Here is a 19,561-nt window from a genome sequence, read left to right as displayed (position 1 = left end):
TACATTGTAGCTTTAAAATGTACAATCCATCTTTGAATTGATAAGATGATGATGATATAGCCTCTGAAAACATTGTTGTTGCCCATGAAAATGGACTGATCATTAACCACAAGAAATGCCAAGTTGAGCTGCATATAGACCACTGGTTGTGCTCTGGTCATATAAAATATGTAAATTCGATAAAACTGGGCAATCTTTCAAAACCTTCTGTAACGGTGCATAGATGTAAAGGACATGCATACGAAGAAATTCTACCTCATCCATATAAATATACTTTCTTGTTACATGTAACACCCTACTTCACAGAGATTAGAGCAGAATAGTTTTTCTCTTTTCTAGTTAATTTTGACAACCGTTTTTGTATCATCAGTTTTATTGTTCCGACTGTACAGGTTGGTCCTCCATGGTCTTGCAAATTTCTTCACTCAGGATGAGTCAGGTCCTGAGGGTGCAAGGCCAGTCCCAGCCAACTGCTGGCTCCACTTCTGTTCCAGCTGGCTTCTCTGGGCTCCCATGTCTCTACCTACAGTCCAGCTATCTCTCGTGTCTCCAGGCCTGAGTGGGCTGCCGGCCCTGGTTCTGGAAACCGGCCCAGCCAAACCACCATCAGCCATGACCCCGTGGATGTTGGCTCTGGTCCCAGATAAGTCGTCAGATGCCAGCCCTGCTGGGCTCCTGGCATGGCAGGGCTGCCACCCCCTCTGCCATTGGACTCCTGGCCTGGCAAGACTCCAATCCAGCAGCCCTCCTTCTACTAGACTCCCATTTCCAGGGATTTCTGGTCCAGAATCATCTGTGGTCCTGCTGAACCATGGATGTTGCTGAACCAGAGAGTCGTGGTTGGAGGAGGTGCAACCTGTATAACCTATACTAATCTATGCTGCAAAGCAAATGTGGGGGAACAGGGTTATAATATTTTAAAAACTCTTTTGCACAGACTCTGAAATTGGAAGGCATAGTTCATGACTATGTATAATTAACTTAGGTTAGAAATGTCTTATCTATTTAATCTGTTCATTTGACACAATGTTGAGAGAAACAGCTTTTTTTTTAAAAACAAAATAGAACACTGAATTAGTATATCACATGACCTCTGTTTCTGAGCTAGTAATGAACACATTTATGCTTGCATGAAAAAAAGAAGCTGTAAGTGTATGTGACGTACATTTGGTAGAATTTGCCTTTGCACCATGGCTTTCAGAATTTAATTTAGTGAATATCTACATATATTTTAAATGGCATGGACATGATGATAATCATTCTTTTGTGCATTAAAGGGGTTTCAGATGCCATATGGTCTGTGAGTACCTATAGATACCAGGTGCTTGAGTGAATATATTCATGTGTAGTATTGGCACAAATCTAGTCTGTGGTATTACAAAGCAGTTGCACAAGATACGGCCAAGAGACTTTTTTTAAAATGCTCTTGGCCCTGATCCCAGCAGTAAGGTCTACTGAAGCACAGGTTGGATCAACATAAAACTTAGGCCCAGATCATTAAATGAGTTTCCAGTTCTCATGCCAATGAAAGCCGCCTTGCTTGGGCTTGCATAGATCCCCATAAAAGATAGAATCCTTTTTCTTCTCCCAGACAGGTCTGTGCTATGTTTTGTAGTGCCAGTTCAAAATAGGGCAATTGACTCTGAGTCTAGGGGATATGCACAGTCTTTGAACTTTGCTGGCTATCTCTGCCCTGTGTCATGGAGTGAGCTTTTGTGCAGCAGTGCTCCAAAGTGTGCAGGTGATACAGGTTCCCCACCCCAAAGATTTTCCCTGGCCTTTCCCATGTGCAGAAAAACTGTGGACATCCCTTGCTTTTTAGTTTCTCAGAGTCCATGCATGAGACACATATGATGATGATTTGACGAGGGGTATGCCAAGCTGCAGATGCTTCCTTTTATAACAGTTTTGACATAAAACAGGGGTTGATCTGTAATTTTTTTTCATGCAAAACTTCCATTAAAATCCATTCCCACTCCTATTGTAGTAATGGGAGTTGTCGGAGAAGGAAGGCAGGAAAAGTTCCATAGTTAAGAAATTCAGTTATTTTACAGTACCAAAAGAGATTCTAGGCCTTTGTGGCACAGAAACTGCATCTGCTCCCTGTCTATGAAGTATTCACAATGTAATTTCACAGATGACACTATGGATGAGAAACAAATAATGGAGAAAGAATTAGGTGATAAAGATAGGGACCACTTTAATGAGATTGTGTAGTTCGTAAGGTATGTGTATATAATGATTGGGGAAATTTTTTTCTTGCATGGCTTGATTTAAAAAAAAATCTGACTAACTTCCACATCTTTAAGAAGTAGGTAACGGTTTGATCTGCTTCTATATGTGTGGTGTTTATTTTTTCTTAATGTCAAATTATTTCTTCAACTTTTAAAGTATATTAATGGATTTTTACTTGTAGGATACATTTCCGTAATTACCCTTCATTTTACAGTTTCATTTTCTTATTATTCCTGCACATTTCTGACTCTTATTTTAGCGTCTATAATTTGTATGTGATGCTTGCTAGTCATCCATTGAAAACAAGCTAACAGTCCTACTTTGAAGCATTGCATGAGTATTTTTAGTAAGGTAGAAAAAATGCTGGATATACGAAAAATTTCACATCATACATCAAATGTGGCTTCACTAGGCACAAAGAATAGCCAGGGTAGTTGCAGGCCTTAGTTTTTCTCATCTTTTATTGCACCATTCATTTCTTTGATCTGTTTTGCTTGCTGATGGTTACTTTTAAATACAAACATCTAAATACCATTTTTATTCTTAAATTATAATACTTAAGAAGCAACACTTCATTTGTAAAGTTTTGTAAGCCAATTCCCTGTATCTGGTATTGTATAAATCCTCAGGTAGAGATTATTAAGCATTGACCTTTATTAGTCTTGGCATAGGATGCTTTGTAGTTTGCAGCACTGGGATTTATGACATAGAATTTCAGTCACTTCTCTGTTTTACATCTTTAAAGAACAGATACTTTGAAACAGATACAGTGAAATACATCAGAATTAAACACACTTGGTCAGAAAGTATATTACTATAGATAATTATTCCTATGCTGAAAAATGTAACACCTGATATTGCATCAGTTAATTGTATTTGATTCTTTGCTGCGACATGGTATTGAATTAAATCTTCTGTTGAAAGAGTATAAAGTGACCACTCTAAAAGAAAAAGCGATACTTTGAAAGAGGCACTATTTTTATTACTTATAGGGATTCAGGCTTGACACTGCTCTACAGGCCTAGTTTTAATGGCAGACACACACTGCTGGCATCATCTACAGGAAGAGTCGAAACACATGTAGGAAGAATGCACAAATAGAAACAAATATGACATAGTGACCTAAATCACTCTTAAAATAGTTTAGGGGAGAGCAATAAAAATAGGGCTGCCCCCCAGAGCTCCCACTGCTATGTTTACTAGTATTTCTGCAGATATTAGGCAATCACAGGTCTTGTGGACCATGAATCACAACTGATTAGCCAATGGGAGCAGTGGGAAGTAGAACACACCTGGACACTGCTTTCTGCCACTCCTACTGTCTGTGATTGACATTCCATGGCCAAAGAGAGCTGCAGTTGCCCAATACCTGTGTACGTGCAGGTAAATATAGAGGTGAGCCCCTATAGAGGACTAATCTTGGCAGACTGGATCCAGCTTTCAGGCTGGTATTTGCCCACCCTGATATAATTCCTGGGAAGATCCACAAGAAATATGTAATAACTATCCCAGCACATCAACTCAGTCTGTATTTCCAGGGCTATGTGAACCCTCCAGGTTTTGGCTCATGATGAGTTTGTGAACTGAACTTTACATAAATTGAGAGTGAATCAACCCCTGCAGCTTTATTTGTCAACTTTGCCTGGTGGCTGGAGTGCAATGATGCCTAAAGGGGTATTTTTTGTCTTTGGCATGGTAAGAAAGAGAAAGGAGGTGCTGGCATATCAGGTTTACTAAGATTCAGAGGTGCAGATATGCATATAACCTGGGCCCACATAAGTGAGTGTGTCAGAATTTTGAGAGAAGATTCTAAACTTCTAGATCACTGAACTCAAGCCGTTTGTGTAGTTTCTGTATGCATATTGTATGCAATTCTCTCTGTAGTTTTTCTGCTATGACAGTATGTCTTCCACAATGCCTTTACTCACAAGTCAGGTCAGCAGTGCTAACTTTTGGTCATCTCTGGAAACCCCTTTCTTTTTTTTAAAGCTCAAGTCCGTCTTTGAAATGAGCTAACAGAACACAATTTTGCAGTTTCGTTTTACTCGTAATGAAAGGTAGATTTTTAATATTTTTTTCTCCTGTCAGAATTATGTGCCATAGTTAGTTGATTTGTTGTCCACATATATATTTGCTGTGTGCTGAAACTGTATGTTTTTGCAGCAGATGAGTAAATCCTGTTTTAGTAAACTTGGCAGTGGAATTGTCCTTTGCTGTGAAATGCACTTAGCGTTGCAATCCATATGCCTGTTAGTGTTAATTGTTAATCATTGGTATTTTATAATTTCACATGACCCTATGAACTTACACAGCACTGCACAAATATGAGTTTACTTCATATTTGCTGTTTACTTCACATTCATTTGGGTATTTTACAGTAGATGAAACTTATTGCTCCAGATCTTGTGTTGCAGTTGTTTTTGCCCCACATCACAGCTATTGTAAAGTAGCTCAGAAATTGTCATCAACTAGCGACTTACAGAAAAATTGCTGCACTGTATGAGGATCTTCCAGTTTCACATTGTGGGCTAGCAGATGTTATGCCACTCTCCCTTCCTATGGCTGGTCAAGATGTGTGGCTGGGAGGGTAAAGTAAAGGAAGTCTTTCTACTTTGCATAGTTGGCACATGTTAAAGCATATTTCAGGGAAAGAACTAGAGCACAGGTGGCCCAGAATGGTAATGCCACCTTTTACATCCCTCTCCCAAATAGCACTGTACTCTTCTCAGCCACTGCTGAGAATTGGGGAAATTAGCCTTTAACAGACTTACTAACTGCAGGAATTGATCCATTTATGGTTCCACAAGGTTTTAATGGTTGTCAGTGGAAAGAGTATCCTGAGCTGTGAATGCCACCGATGAATGCTCTGAGATATGGCTGAAGTCATATTAACACTGTATACCTAGGCAACTTTATGCTACAGTGAAATTTTAAATTGTGTAGCTATCCAGCCAACCCCAACTATACATACAGTATGATGGAGGTTAATTTAGCTACAGCTCATCAGGAAAGAGATCTTGGAGTCATTGTGGATAGTTCTTTTATGTCTACTCGCCAGGATGGGTAAGGAGTGGTGTCCCTAGCCTCTGCTTGTCAGATGCTGGAGATGGATGCCAGGAGAGAGAGTGCTTGATCATTACCTGTTCGGTTCACTCCCTCCGGGGCATGTGGCATTGGCCACTGTCAGCAGACAGGATTCTGGGCTGGATGGACCTGGTCTGATCCAGTATGGCTGTTCTTATGTTCATGGCGGTATTTCTGTTAGCCGGCATATGCTTACATGACAGCCCCAAGTACAGTGGTAGGCAACTTGCAGCCCACAGACCTCATGCAGCCTGTGGACCCCCATCTGCTTGCCTGCCCCACATGCCTCTTGTGCACTGGGGCACTGGAGTCCTGCAGTTCCTACTCCTTCCCTTCACAGCGCTTTCCAAACACCTGATTCACGCTCCAATCCCACCCCACTCTTCCATCCCAGATCTGGAACGACGTGAATTGCCTGTTCACAGCAGTTCAAGCTCTTGGAGGGAGGGAGAGGAGCAGGGACAGAGCACAAATCAGCAGCGGAGTGTGGGGCTCTGACGTCGCAGTGCACGAGAGGTGTGGAGAAGTGGGATCAGAGTGTCCACAGGCCACAGCTGGAGCCCCAGTGGGACATCTGCTGCTTTGACCTACTGAGATGAAGGAGGGCCACTCATGTGTCCCATTCACTGTTCTTGCTTTCCCAGCACTGCTCAAGTAAAATCCTGTGTAATGGGAAAGATCTGACTTGGTAACAAGATCCAATCATGGGTGAAATTTTGTTCTGTTCAATTCTGCTCCTGCTCCCCATCAACACAATGTCACGAATGTCAGATTTACAAGTCCAATGAGTCCCAATAGATTTTGACTTATCAGATCTGGCTTTAGGATCCTGAGGAACTAACCAAATGTGTTTGCTGAAACAAGCCATTTAATTTCAGTGCCTCTTCCAGAGGATCTGCGTTAGATGAATCCATTGTAAGCCTGAAGTAGTTCCCATAGTTATTTTAAAAGGGTCTTTAAAAGAATCCACCAAAGAGAGCAGCCACGTTTTAGAGCATTTTTTAAAGTAACTATAAATGAAAGACTGCTACATTTTTTTAATACTGGAGTTCTTGCTTGAAATTTTGTCCTTGCTTGACATGCAGCTAGGTAGGGGGCGAGTATGTGAAAGAGAGAGGAAAATAAGTGCTCAATGGCAGCATTCTGGTGAGAGGCTGATAAAACAGCTAATAATCACGTATTTATTCCATATTTATTTATATTTTCATCTTTTATATTTGATCGCTTTGATCGCCAAACCCTTTTATCCCTGAACCAAACTGAGGCTGTGGAATTTAGTAATATCTCTCCTTGTTGACAAGGGGCAGTGCTAGTGTGTGTGTGTGTGTGTGTGTGTGTGTGTGTGTAACTTTTAACATCCCTGAAGAAGAAAACAATTCTGTCCTCAATTTTTCTTGAAATCTCTTGCTGAAAATATTTTTTTCCCTTCAGTTTTGTCTTTAGCACAGAACCTCCCCAAAAGGGCAGTGACCTCTTGACAGAATGGAGCTGAGCGGAACCAAATGGATTTTCTTCATATCTCTGCAGCTTGTTTGAAGCAAGCTGCACTGCAGACCTCTGCTGAATTTTCATCTGACAGTTTAGTCTGTAGGCTTTTTTTTGATTATTGGGTTAGGGAAATATGGTTTTATTTGTTTGTATCCTATCATACAAAGAATGAGGGCATTTTTTACTCTGAATTCCCTGTTTTCCATATAAAATATGCTCCAATTAGCATGTCCCTTCTAGCATGTCAGACCCACTTTAAAACTCTCTTGTGTTATGAAATAGACCATAAAACCACTTGGAAAAAAATAAAGTTCCTTTTTTGTTGGATTTTTCTTACACTGTCATGTCAACGTACACCTCAACATGCTGGATTGGCACATACTGTCCTTCAGTAATTGCTTTACAACCTATGCAAAAACTTTCGCAAAATTACAAGTACAGCTCCATAGAATCTCACAGAACAGGGTCTGTTTTCTTTTCTTAGGGCCTTGTGACACAAAGTAGTACCTAGCGCTGTTTAAATACTGACTATGCATATTCTTTTTTCATTTGCTATTTGAAATGACCAGTGGCAAACAAGAGACTCTGTCAGACCACATGAAGTCAGTATTATCTAGCAGCAATGCCCACACTTTCACTGTTTCCTGGGCTTTTAGAAGACATTGAGAGGTAAATTTACAGCTAAATAACAGCACAGAAAACAGAGCCAGGACCGGTGGCTGTAAACAAACTTTATGGGACTGCAGGAAACTTGGCCAAACCCATAATAAATGGTTGTTTGACGAACTAACATCATGCCAGATTATGGATGTCGCTGGATGAGAGAGTGCCATACTAGAGGTTCAACCTGTACCACATAGTCTCAGAAGGATAGCCATGTTAGTCTAAAGGTTCCTGAAAAACAAGCAGTCCTGCTATAGAACTTGGTTTTTTTTTTTCCTGTTCCACATAATGATTGTTCTTTTATTTTTTTTAAGCATAGTTTCTTTTTACCATTGAATTTTCCCCCATTGTAACTACTCCTTTGAGCAATTGCTCAACCTTTTGTGCAAGGTTTCACAGTATGGCTGTTCAATGGTCGTCCATCGATATTCATCATTCTCTCCGCTTTCGAGTTATGTTACAATGCTGCAGAATAATATTTGCACCACAGTTGAAAAGAGGTGGAGAAGCATGGAGGTAAGCTCTAAATAATTAGGCATATTGGCTCCTCCATTCAAGTAATTAAAGAGCAGCATTCTAAAGTATTCAGTGTCTGATCAAATGCCAAATGTGAGCTAACATATGTCATGGTCATTGAACCCTAGCTATAATTTGAGGCTAAATGTGAATGAGCACATATTTTGCTGTGGCCATAGATTAAATCAATTTTAGTCTGTCTGGCTATATCATCATTCATTTCATTTCATTTCAAAGAGAAAGCAGTAAAACACTTTTATGGTAACTTAGTGGCAACAAAAGACAAAAGGTTTGATGAAAGACTAATGGAAGAAGTGATAGAAGTGTTAAATGTAGCTTACTGTACCAAAATAAGGGAGATGAAATAATCATCTGGAGAAGAGTGCTGCAATAAAGGAGTCTGTTATAGATATAAAATACGGTTATGCTGACTAGTATAGAAGTGAACTGTTAGTTTCCACACACATTATGCTCTTCAGTCATCTGGCTCTGGTGAGCATTGGAGACAGGATACTGGATCAGATGGATATTGAGTCTGAGGACATAGGACTTGCTGCTGCTGTTCAGCAAATTATAGGAGCCACATGTTACCTTTTTCTAGAGAAATAATAAATCATTTAGAAAATGGAGAATGAAATAAGTAGCAGTTTCTTCTTCCAGAATTCATGAATCCATAAAGATCATTTAAGATTTCAGGCCGACACCAGAGGCAGTAAGTTTCACTGCTTGTCACGCCCTTCCTTACCACAGCCTCTAGAGCTGCCTGGTGCACCCCAAAAAGCACTTGAAAGTGTCAGTCATCTGTGTAGAGGGGCTCCATGGAAAAGTCATGCAGCCAGAGAATGTATTATGGGCCCTCAACAATAGAGGACTCTCTGCAGATGAGGACGATGAGAATGCTTTGGAAGTGACTGTCACTCTCTCACAGATCCATGTGCTTTGGTTCTGAGTTGCACAGTAGTGAGCTCCTTAGTAATAGATGACAAATGTTATATGTTGTGTATCTGGTGGCATTTTGAACAGTGACACACACTCCCTTCAAGATGTTGGCAAAGTTTCAACATTTTTTTTAAGAAGAGGTAATGGCTAAGAATGTATGCAGTATATGGCTATGTCTAGAATGAATATTTAGAACTAAAATGTAAGCTAATATAAGGAGCTGGCTTGGTTTGGAAACTCTTTTCCTTCTAAATCTTCTAGTAGTTTTTCTTCCCTTTTTAACCTTAAATTGTTGGAGTGGGGAGTGTTCTGTGACTTTGAAAATTTCCTGCTCTGGAGGGTTTGACTTGATACTTTGACATATTTCTTCTTTGCAGATCAAATATGAAAAGTGAATATTTCAAATGGAACTTCCTTAGTCTCCTGATCTGTTCCTTTTGTACATTGAATGCATCATCTGCTCACTTCACTCACTCTTTACTCCTGTTAATGTTGCAGAGGCAGCTCTAGAAGGGGGACCTGGAGTCTGTTCTTTTTCTTTTCTTCTGAGTCTTCAGCAGAATCACTTACTTGGTTTCAATTAAAATTGTGCAACCCACTGAAGTCAGCGGAGGGTGTAGGGAAGTTCTCCACTGCACTGTGCTTTGTGTGGTCATTTGTGCCAGTGCTGAGTGACCGCCAAAGTCTGCCTACTATTCTGACCTAGAATCGTTTGCATCCACTTTGAACTGCTGTGACTGACTCCACCAAGCACAGGCAAATGGAGAGTCAGGCTCTGTCTCAAAGGCAGAATTTAAAGTCAAAGGGGTTACACAGATATAACTAGTGGCCTAATTTAATCTGTGGAACTGCAATTGCTGGGAATAATAACTGTCAGGAAATAAATCAAGCAGTGAGATCCAGATGATCCCAGGTCAGTTTGCATGAGTAGCATTTACTTTGCTTTCCCTAGTCCCCTTCCTGCGTTTTTTTTCCTTATCAGGCCCACCAATGGCACCAGTCTCAAGGCAGAAGAGTCAGCGATCCCCAGTGCACGCACAAGCCACGGATGTGGTTTGCTTGACACTTCGGCCATGCCGTACCTGCACTGACTGCACTGTCGGGCACACTTTCAGCACAGCCAGGGTTTGCGTATCCACCCAGCAGAATTGCCATTTGTCTGACCAAGCAAACCAAAAGACCCTCCCTTCATTCTTCTTTCTGGCCCTCGTTTTGACTCACTTTCTCCAGGCTGAGGCAGGGGCTGATGTACAGGAGAGGATGTGGGGTGCTGGAGAGGGTGAGCTGTTAAGCTCTGAGAAGAGTTTGGTTGCAGAGTGTGGGCTTTGGGCTGAGCAGTGGGGTGAGGTGCAGGAAGGAGTTTGGGTGTGGGAGGAGATCGGGGGCAGTGCTTACACGAGGAAGCCTTGGCCCCCACTCTCTCCCCCTGCACTTCCCATTGGTCACAAATCCCAACAAATGGGATCTGCATTATGATGCTCTTGGCAGGGTCTCTGAATGGAAACACTTCCCAGCATGCAGGGGCTGTAGGGATGTGCTGGCCACCTCAGAGCAAGGGCAGGCAGTAAGCTTGCCCTAGCTCTGCTGTGGTGCCAGCAGCAGCTGAGGCCTCTGGGCCCTTTTTAAATTACCCTGGCCCCTAGGCAGTTGCTCCCTTTGCCTCCCACTGTAACCCCTGCTCCGTCCACAGGGCTGTTCCTTATGCATGGGTCATTTTTGAACCATAAATTACTCATGGATAATAAATAAAATGCCACGGTGCCTTATTGGCAGAGCAGAGACTCTTCAAATTGAAATTGTGTTTAAAGTCTTTGCTATTTCTGACAAAAAATGGGCACGACTGAGACAAGTTTCACGCTCCAGCCATCCCAGGAGCATTTCAGGATGTGAGCAGTGAGTGCCCCAGGGGGTGGCGATTCCTTCCCTGGTCCCATCCATCTTGATGCAGAGGGTCTGTAGCTTTCGCCACTGTGCCACCCCTATGTGAACTCAGTTGTGCAGGTTGGCATATGTGGGGAGAGCATCCCCCACACATGTGGTCACATGTAACCCTTCATGGAGGGGTGGGTCTGTCCTTGTAAAGGTTGAACCTCTCTATTTCGGCATTCTCAGGACCTGACCAATGCTGAATGAGAATTTGCCACACCACAGGAGGTCAATATTGTCTAGCGCATTACCAACACTTTCCTGGGCTCCTAGAAGACATTTAGGGATTAAATTACAGCTAAGTAACAGCACTGAGAGCCAGGACTGGTGGCTGTAAACAAACTTTATGGGATCATGGGAAATTGGGCCACACCCATGATAAGTGGTCATCTGGCTAACTAAAATCATGCTGGATTACAGATGTTGCCAGGAGAGTGTGCCAGATTAGAGAGGTTCAAACTGCACTCCCTTCTGCCTCTTCATCACATTAAAAGGGCAAGTCACTATCTTGCTTTTAATTAGTTACTTTGGTCCATAATAGTTTAAAGATTCTTCTTATTCCAGGCATGTTATGTTAGAATTATTCTGCTGATGTTTTGTTTTCCCTCATTATTTGCATATTGCTGCATAATCTGACTTCTCAAAGAACCATTTCTGGAAGACAAAGCATCCGAGTGGGTGGGGTTTCTTTGAATGGAAACCATCTTTCAAAAACACCCTTCTTCCTGAAAGAAAATTAGGAAGAAGGGTGGTTTTGAGAGTGGGGTTTCCTTCCAAAGGAACCTTATACACACAGCTGCTTTGGCTTCTGGAAATGGCTCTTCTGGAAGCCAAATCACATAGCAATATGCAAATAAGGTGAAGATATTTAAACCTGTGCCTCATTTTCATTTTCAATTGGCTGCATTTGCATTTCCCTTCTGAAAGGGAGGGGGTGTGTAGACACAGCTTCACTGAATACTGAATTGCTCATTTCCTCATTGTGTCTTCTGTAGCACTCATCATTTTTGTCCCTGAGTGTACGTCTACATTACAGAGATCTATCAAAAGAAGCTCTTTTTGAAGATCTCTTCTGAAAGGACTTCTTTCGAAAGAGTGCATCCACACAAAAAAGTGGATCAAAAGAGCGATTTTTTTTTTTTTCTTTCAAAAGAGCGTTTTGACAGCGGTGGGGGGGAAAGGGGCCTGCAGAGCATCTACACGTGTTTTCTTTTGAAAGAAGCTTTTGAAAGGGGGCACTCTTCCTGAAATGGGGAAGGAAGAGCAATTTCAAAAGGAGCGCCACATTCTTTCAGTTTACTTCAGAAAGAATGCTTTTTCTGTGTGGACATTGTGTGGGATCTTTTGAAAGAGCCCCCTCCTTTTGAAAAATCTTTTGAAAGAACTTGCTAATGTAGATGCAGCCTGTGTCTCACAAGCATTATATTTAATCTCAACAGCCTTCAGTGAGAAAAGTGTTAGCGTCCGCATTTTGCACAGGGGAGAGAAAAAGCTAAGACAGATTTTCATCTTGTGAATCAGCAGCATCTGATTGATCTAATTGGTGCCTTTTTTTTATTTAGATATGAGGGGCCAGATATCTGGCTGTGTCAATTGGAAATGTCTGTGTTGACTCTTATGAAACTACAGCCAATTTACAGCTCCTGAAGATCTGGTCCAAGGTTTTCATTTATCGAATATAGTTTCTTTGTAAAATCCGGCTGTCTTTTAAATGATGCTGAAAATACATTGAACTGAATATATTCATTACTTAGGAAACAAAGACATTAGCCCCACTGCTGTCAGTTTACTTTTATATGATAGACACTACATCTTTTTCCTGGTTATATCAACATTTGCTTGCCTTTAAGGTGCTATAGGACTGCTTGTTGGTGTGTGGTTTTTTTTTTTTGTTTTTTTTTTTTTTTGTGAAGCTACAGACTAACATGGCTACCTCTTTGAAACTATTTAGAGGCTGTATCTGAGTCACCTATGTCAAATACTTGAGAATTATATGTAAGTGGAGTACACTATGATTGTTTTCCTTTTTATTAAAACTATGCAAGACAATTTTATACTATATAATAGGGCACACTGCCTCCTCCTATTTAAGGCTCTGTAGATTTCCCCATTCCCAGAAACATTATTTGGTGGTCTCTTCTCCTGTCAAAACTAGCACCTCTTCAGAGGAGACTAAAACCAGCTGCATGAACACCCTACATATGGTCAGGCCCTCTGGCCATGCTCCCTGTGAAAGGGACTAGGATGGAGAACTAGATGGAAAGGTACCTGTCGCCCTGGCCCACCAAGTCTTCTCCTTGTTGACGCACTCTCCTTCTCTTGATGCACTCAAAAGCCTGCGCAAGGTCTCTGTGGGGAAAGAAACACTCTTGCAGATTCTTCCTGCTGTGGTTTAAGGACCTAATATGGCTGTAACAAAACCATTTTCAAAGAAGATGATGTCAGATTGTTCCTTGTCTTAAGTGAAGAGCAGACTGGAAAGATTTCTGAGGAACAAGTCTAACACAGCCATAACATTTCTCCCCACCACAGCATGCAGTTGTTGCTGTCATGTGTAGGTGCAAATTGAACTGTCTAATGAAAATCCTGGTTTCTTTATTTTTATCACCATTCTTCCATTCTGGGTGTAAGATATTATTTGAGGAAATTAGGTTTTCATCCAGACAAGATGTTACTGTCTTAAAAGGATGGTTTTCTTTAAATAAGGTTTTCTTCCTTCTGTGGACTGGTGGAGTTGTTCTCTGAGTGATCAATATCAAAATTTACACAGTAAATGGTGAGGTTTCTCTTGCTGCAGGTTCATAAATTTTTTAAAATGTGTTTTGTGTAGACAAATTCCATAATTGCTGTTCTGATGATCACATTTTACCCATGGAAAATACTTTTTCAGAAAATCTTCAAGATGATTTTAAAAAGACAGCAGTGTTCAACCAGGCCTAGTTACTTTGGTCTAGCCAAGTTATGCTTGGTGCAAGAAGTTTTGTCTTCAATGGAAGTGTTGGGGCTCCTGTATCTTACATCTAGATAACTATGATTCCAAGTTAATAGTCTGGTAACTGGTTTAGGGATGTTCTAATATTTATGTCCCCTGTTTCTCAATTATTCCTTTTCCATCACAAGCTAAAATGCTGTGCATTCCTCAAGCAGTAGAAAGGAGTCCATAGCCAATTGAAAGCGCTGATCTTAAATTTAACTTTTTAAAACAAATATGTGGCATATAGCCTATAGCCTATGGTTTTCTGTGATTTTAGAAATATTAAATAAATGGTTGTTTCTATTTTTTTTCTAGGAATATACCATAGATATAATTTTTGCTCAAACTTGGTATGACAGTCGCCTAAAATTTAACAGCTCAATGAAAGTACTTATGCTTAATAGCAATATGGTTGGAAAAATTTGGATTCCAGACACTTTCTTCCGCAATTCAAGAAAATCTGATGCTCATTGGATCACAACTCCAAATCGTTTGCTTCGAATCTGGAGTGATGGGCGAGTATTATATACTCTGAGGTAAGAGTTCATTAACTGTATATAAAAGATAGAGTACTTTATTAATATTTTCACTCATTGCTATATTCTGCAATCTATTAGAATTAAGCCTGTTAATTTTACAACTTTGAAAACAATTGCAACTGACAGATATAAATGAAATACAATAACTAAACAAAACATTGATGAGGACTTTGAAAGAATTATAGTAACTTACAGGTCTCCTTTGCTTCCAAAGTTCAGAGGGCCAGAAAAAATGAGGAGAGGAATAAGTTGTGGCTTAGTCAAGTGAAACATAAAATATATGCTCTTGTAATGTACTGCTCTATAAGAAATTAAATGGGAACGGGGGGGCAGATTTATTTTTAGTACAAGAAGAGAGTAAAGATAAAATAAGATTTAATGTGACATGGCAAGCCAATATTATGACTTGTGTTTAACTGCTGACACATCACCACTTCAGCTGTATGCTGGGCAGCAGGCTTACTGGACTGAACTGAACTCTTAATTGTGCCCAATAGCTATTATGCACAAAATTATCAAAACAAAAAAGCAATAAAGTAGCACTTTAAAGACTAACAAAACAATTTATTAGGTGAGCTTTCGTGGGACAGACCCACTTCTTCAGACGATAGCCATACTGGAACAGACCCAATGCTCAAGGCATAGAGAACCAAAAATAGTAATCAAGGTTGACGAATCAGAAAAAAAATATCAAGGTGAGCAAATCAGAGAGTAGAAGGGTTGGGGAGGGAGTCAAGAACCAGATTAAGCCAAGTTTGCAAAAGAGCCCCTATAATGACCCATAAAATTCACATCCTGGTTCAAACCACATGCCAATGCGCCTAATTTGAATATAAAAGAGAGCCCAGCAGCCTCTCCCTCCAAAGTAGTGTGAAAACTCCTCTTCAGTAATGCACAGACTCTTAAACCATTAACAGAATGGCCCAATCCATTAAAATGTTGGCTGACTGGTTTGTGGTTCAGAAGTGGTTTTTATGTCTGTTTTGCACCCACCAACTCCCTATCCAAGAGAGACTGAAATTATGTTTCAGTAAAAGAAAGCACTAAGTTAAAATATGTCATCAATACTTACACGTGGTGTGTGGTGCAAGTGCCCATTATGGAAAATAGTTGTTTGCCAGTATAGGAAAGTATCCTGTAACAATCTTTAAAAAAAAAAAAATTACTCTAATGATTTAAAAGGACACTTAGTCCTTAAGTTGATTGTTTTTAAAATTGTCTTATTTTGAAGAGTGTAGCTTTCTGGCAGAGGCCTCTTTAAGGAGTATATCCTGTGTTTTGTAAAATTTTCTGTATCATTTTATGCTCACTGCTTATACTCAAAATGTTTGTTTTTTGAGTTCCACCCCAAACCTGCTCATAGCCATGTCTGCCAGCCACCTTGCTGCCAGTGGATGTTGCAGGTTTTATGCTGCTGTTTCTGGTTAACATTTTTAGGTCTAAGGAAGAGTATTCATGTAAGATCTCCAAGAGCAATGGACGAGGGTGATGTCACCAAGCTAGTGTATGAGACAGGAAGTGTAGTCAACCTTCAGCAAAACCCAGTACTGTCCAATTTGTATCTGTGAAAGAGGTGGCCTAAAAGTGGAAGCAAGCTGAGAAAAGCAGGTTCCAATGATAGTGAATGAAGGAGCAACAAGACCTGACAACACATCAGGCCATTGGGGTCTAAGTCCCCATAAAAGCCTTTGCCACCTTCCTTTTGCCACTTGGTGGCACAGGGTTGGCACTTCACACTCAGCTTGACACAGACTGATTTTTTTTTTTTCTTTTTTTCTCCTCCCGAGGTTGGTCAGCTAATCTCTCTCTGTAAGGCAACCATTTATCATCCCAAATCTGATATAGGTTGTCTTTAATAAAAGGTGATTGTATTTGGTTAATTATACAAACAGAGCAAATCCTCCAAAATGGGGTAAATGGCATTGTTATACAACTCCCCCAAATGTTTGGTTAGTGAGGAGAGAACTGCTTCTCCTATTTTAATCCACTTGCGCTAGTGAAGAGCTGAAAGGGCACAAAAATAGAAAGGCATGTTTGACATATTTTGTGGGTAGTGTAATTGGTCATGCAAACTAGCATGACCAGAGACATGGGTCTTCAGTAATAATACTTGGTGGTTCTTTAGAAGTGATACAAAATACTTTTTGTACATGCTATCTATCCTTAGTGCACAATCTATGGCCAAAATGACTGGTAGGTATTCTAATATGTAGTCCAAAGAATCTAAGTGCTTGAACATAACCTTGCTCATATTTTTTTTCTAATTAGGCTGACAATTAATGCTGAATGCTATCTTCAGCTTCATAACTTTCCTATGGATGAGCATTCCTGTCCTCTGGAATTTTCAAGCTGTAGGTGGTAAAATACTACTTTTTCTTTTATTTAAATTCAGAAACAGCAGGTCAGTGATTGCACATTAAATTCTTATACAACAGAGACAAATTAGCTGCCTATAGTTTGCTTAGTCTTCTCTTGAATTTAATGAGCAATGTTACTCTTCATTTCGCTACAACTTTAAAAATAATCCTGCCAGTTAGGAACCTGATGCAAAGCCCACAGGAGTCACCAGCCACTATGTCCTTTACTTTAGTGGACTTAGGATCAGATTGTAGGAGAGGAAGAAAACTGTGTAATCTAAACTCGCTCAAGGAATTCATGGAAGCAGTTTCCAGTAAGGTTGGTTGTTCTAAGCTTTGGAGGTAAACTGCTGGAGTAGTCACACTTTCAACAGTGCCTGGACTTCCAGTGGAAGGCCACCTTAGGGAAATATTTGAAATAGCTCTCATGCTAGGTTGGAGGCAAAGGTGTTTCATAATGGACTTGCCTTTTGATGTTGGATACTATAGTCTACACATATCAAAGTGAACTTGTGACATCACTGTTTTATGGAGGGCCAATTACATCAATCACTACCTGGTCACAGTGAGTTGTGATGAGGGAGAGGATGGGAGTGGCCTGTCCCTTATCCTTTGGGCTTCTTTGCCTACTGCTCTGCAATCAAAATAATTGGGCCAATAATCTTTACTGGGTTTCCCCTTTCATAGGTGTCCAGCCATGGGAAGAGTATGAAATAGCCATAGGAATTCCTTCTGGTCAAATCTAGAAACTAGGAGTTGACCTGTAAGTTCTTCGGTTTATGGGTATCTAGCTACTCCAATTCGGAATCTCCCCTATAATTCAAGGCAGGGAAACTGGTGAGATTTGTTTTTTAAAAGGAACCATCCTTTGGCAGCAATGACTTTGTAGCTTTCCTGGCTACTTTGGTCATCGTGCTGAGCTGCCACATTGCAGTCTAAGATTGGAAGTGTATCTGCAGTGTTCGTGGATGAGTGAAAATTTACGGACTCCTGGGTTGTTCCCCTCACAGAATCTAGCCTTTGGGAAGGTCCTTCAGGTTCCATGGAGTCAATGCTAGGACAGGCTTATGTTTTTGCTTGCTCCTTAGACTTTTTCTGGATATCTTTGAAAGCTCTGGGACCTTCATGACACTTCATTGAATCATAGAATACTAGGACTGGAGGGGACTTTGAGAGGTCATCAGATCCAGCCCCCTACCCTCATGGCAGAATCAAATAATGTCTAGACCGTCCCTGATAGACATTATCTAACCTGTTCTTAAATATCTCCCAGAGATGGAGATTTCACAACCTCCCTAGGCAATTTATTCCAGTGTTTGACCTCCCTGACAGTTAAGAACTTCTTCCTAATGTCCAACCTAAACCTCCATTGCTGCAGTTCAAGCCCATTGCTGCTTGTTCTATCCTCACAGGCCAAGAAGAACAAGTTTTCTCCCTCTTCCTTATGACACCCTTTTAGATACCTGAAAACCGCTATCATGTCCCCCTCAATCTTCTTTTTTCCAAACTAAACAAGCCCCAGTTCTGTCAGCCTTTCTTCATAGGTCATGTTCTCTAGACCCTTGATCATTCTTGTTGCTCTTTTCTGGACCCTCTCTAGTTTCTCCACATCTTTCTTGAAATGTGGTGCCCAGAACTGGACACAATACTCCAACTGAGGCCTAACCAGCACAGAGTAGAGCGGAAGAATGAGTTCTTGTGTCTTGCTCACAACACACCAGTTAAGGCATCCCAGAATCACGTTTGCTTTTTTTGCAACAGCATTACACTGTTGATTTATATTTAGCTTGCGGTCCATTATAACCCCGAGATCCCTTTCTGCCATACTCCTTTCTAGACAGTCTCTTCCCATTCTATATATGTGAAACTGATTGTTCCTTCCTAAGTGGAGCAATTTGCATTTGTCTTTATTGAACTTCATCCTTCAAAAAGATTGGATTGCGTGATAGGGCTCAGTGGCCTCAGAAGGGGTTCTTTCTTGATTTGCTAGGCAGTCTGGGTTGGAAGGAACCAATTCCCCTTTCAGGAGAGTCAGAAGACCTTTCCAGTCACATCTCAGGATCACTACCTAGAGTAGGTGATCACCACTCGTACCTGATAGTGCCCTATGTGAAAATGCCTGAACTGATCTGCTAATTGCAGAACAACTGAGGCCACTGGGTAAGTAAAGGTCCCCCTCTTTTTATAGGGGCAATCCTAAGGATTGCTTTGGGGTCTCAACTGCTTAGCCTGGGAAGGATCCCACATAGTCCATATTCTATCTCAGGGCATTCCTGTTGGCTTTGTCCAGATAACCCACAATGATGACTATTGTTTAATGTGTGCTTATTTAATGCTTCAACTAAACATGCTTTCACAGCTCAGGCATGGTGTATATCTGAAATTTAGGTTGAACTAGATATACTGCTTACGCGTAGTATAGTTAAGGTACAGTTAAGGTGACCTAAACTTCCTTGGATCCAGCTACTGCCACTTGATGAGAATAGATTTATTACAAGACCTGTGGGTTCGGGGGGAACCACTTCTCTTGGAGTAGCAAATATCTATGCTACTGCAGCTGTGTCACTGGAGCATTTGTAGCTTAGTCGTCTGAAAGACTATTATTCTAATGCAATTAAAACTGGATTAACATAGTTTTAAATCAGGCCTCAAATATTCAGTACGGAAAGGCAAATATGTTTCCAAAGTATTTATATTTTTAAACCAAATTAAATATGACATAAATGAAAAGTATCTACTACATCTAAGCTTTAAAGATGATTCTTAAATTATGTCCCATTTCATTACATTAAACTATCATTCAAAAGAAGCAGAATCACTACATGTTAAATGTTTTCATA

At 40.6% G+C, this 19,561-nt stretch overlaps 1 protein-coding gene across 2 annotated transcripts in view; it reads left to right on the top strand.

Annotated features, from left to right (window-relative positions):
• GABRG1 (gamma-aminobutyric acid type A receptor subunit gamma1) overlaps positions 1-19,561 on the top strand; it is a 92,868-nt gene that overhangs the window by 49,927 nt on the left and 23,380 nt on the right. For both annotated transcript variants that reach the window (XM_074991798.1, XM_074991799.1), the window contains 2 exons: positions 14,141-14,361; positions 16,633-16,715. In XM_074991798.1, coding sequence (XP_074847899.1) covers positions 14,141-14,361; positions 16,633-16,715 — 304 coding nt within the window. The remainder of the gene's footprint in view (positions 1-14,140; positions 14,362-16,632; positions 16,716-19,561) is intronic.

Source organism: Carettochelys insculpta, chromosome 4 (assembly GCF_033958435.1).
Source record: "Carettochelys insculpta isolate YL-2023 chromosome 4, ASM3395843v1, whole genome shotgun sequence".
In the NCBI taxonomy this organism is placed as follows: domain Eukaryota; kingdom Metazoa; phylum Chordata; order Testudines; family Carettochelyidae; genus Carettochelys; species Carettochelys insculpta.
This window is presented reverse-complemented; position numbering and strand designations above follow the sequence as displayed.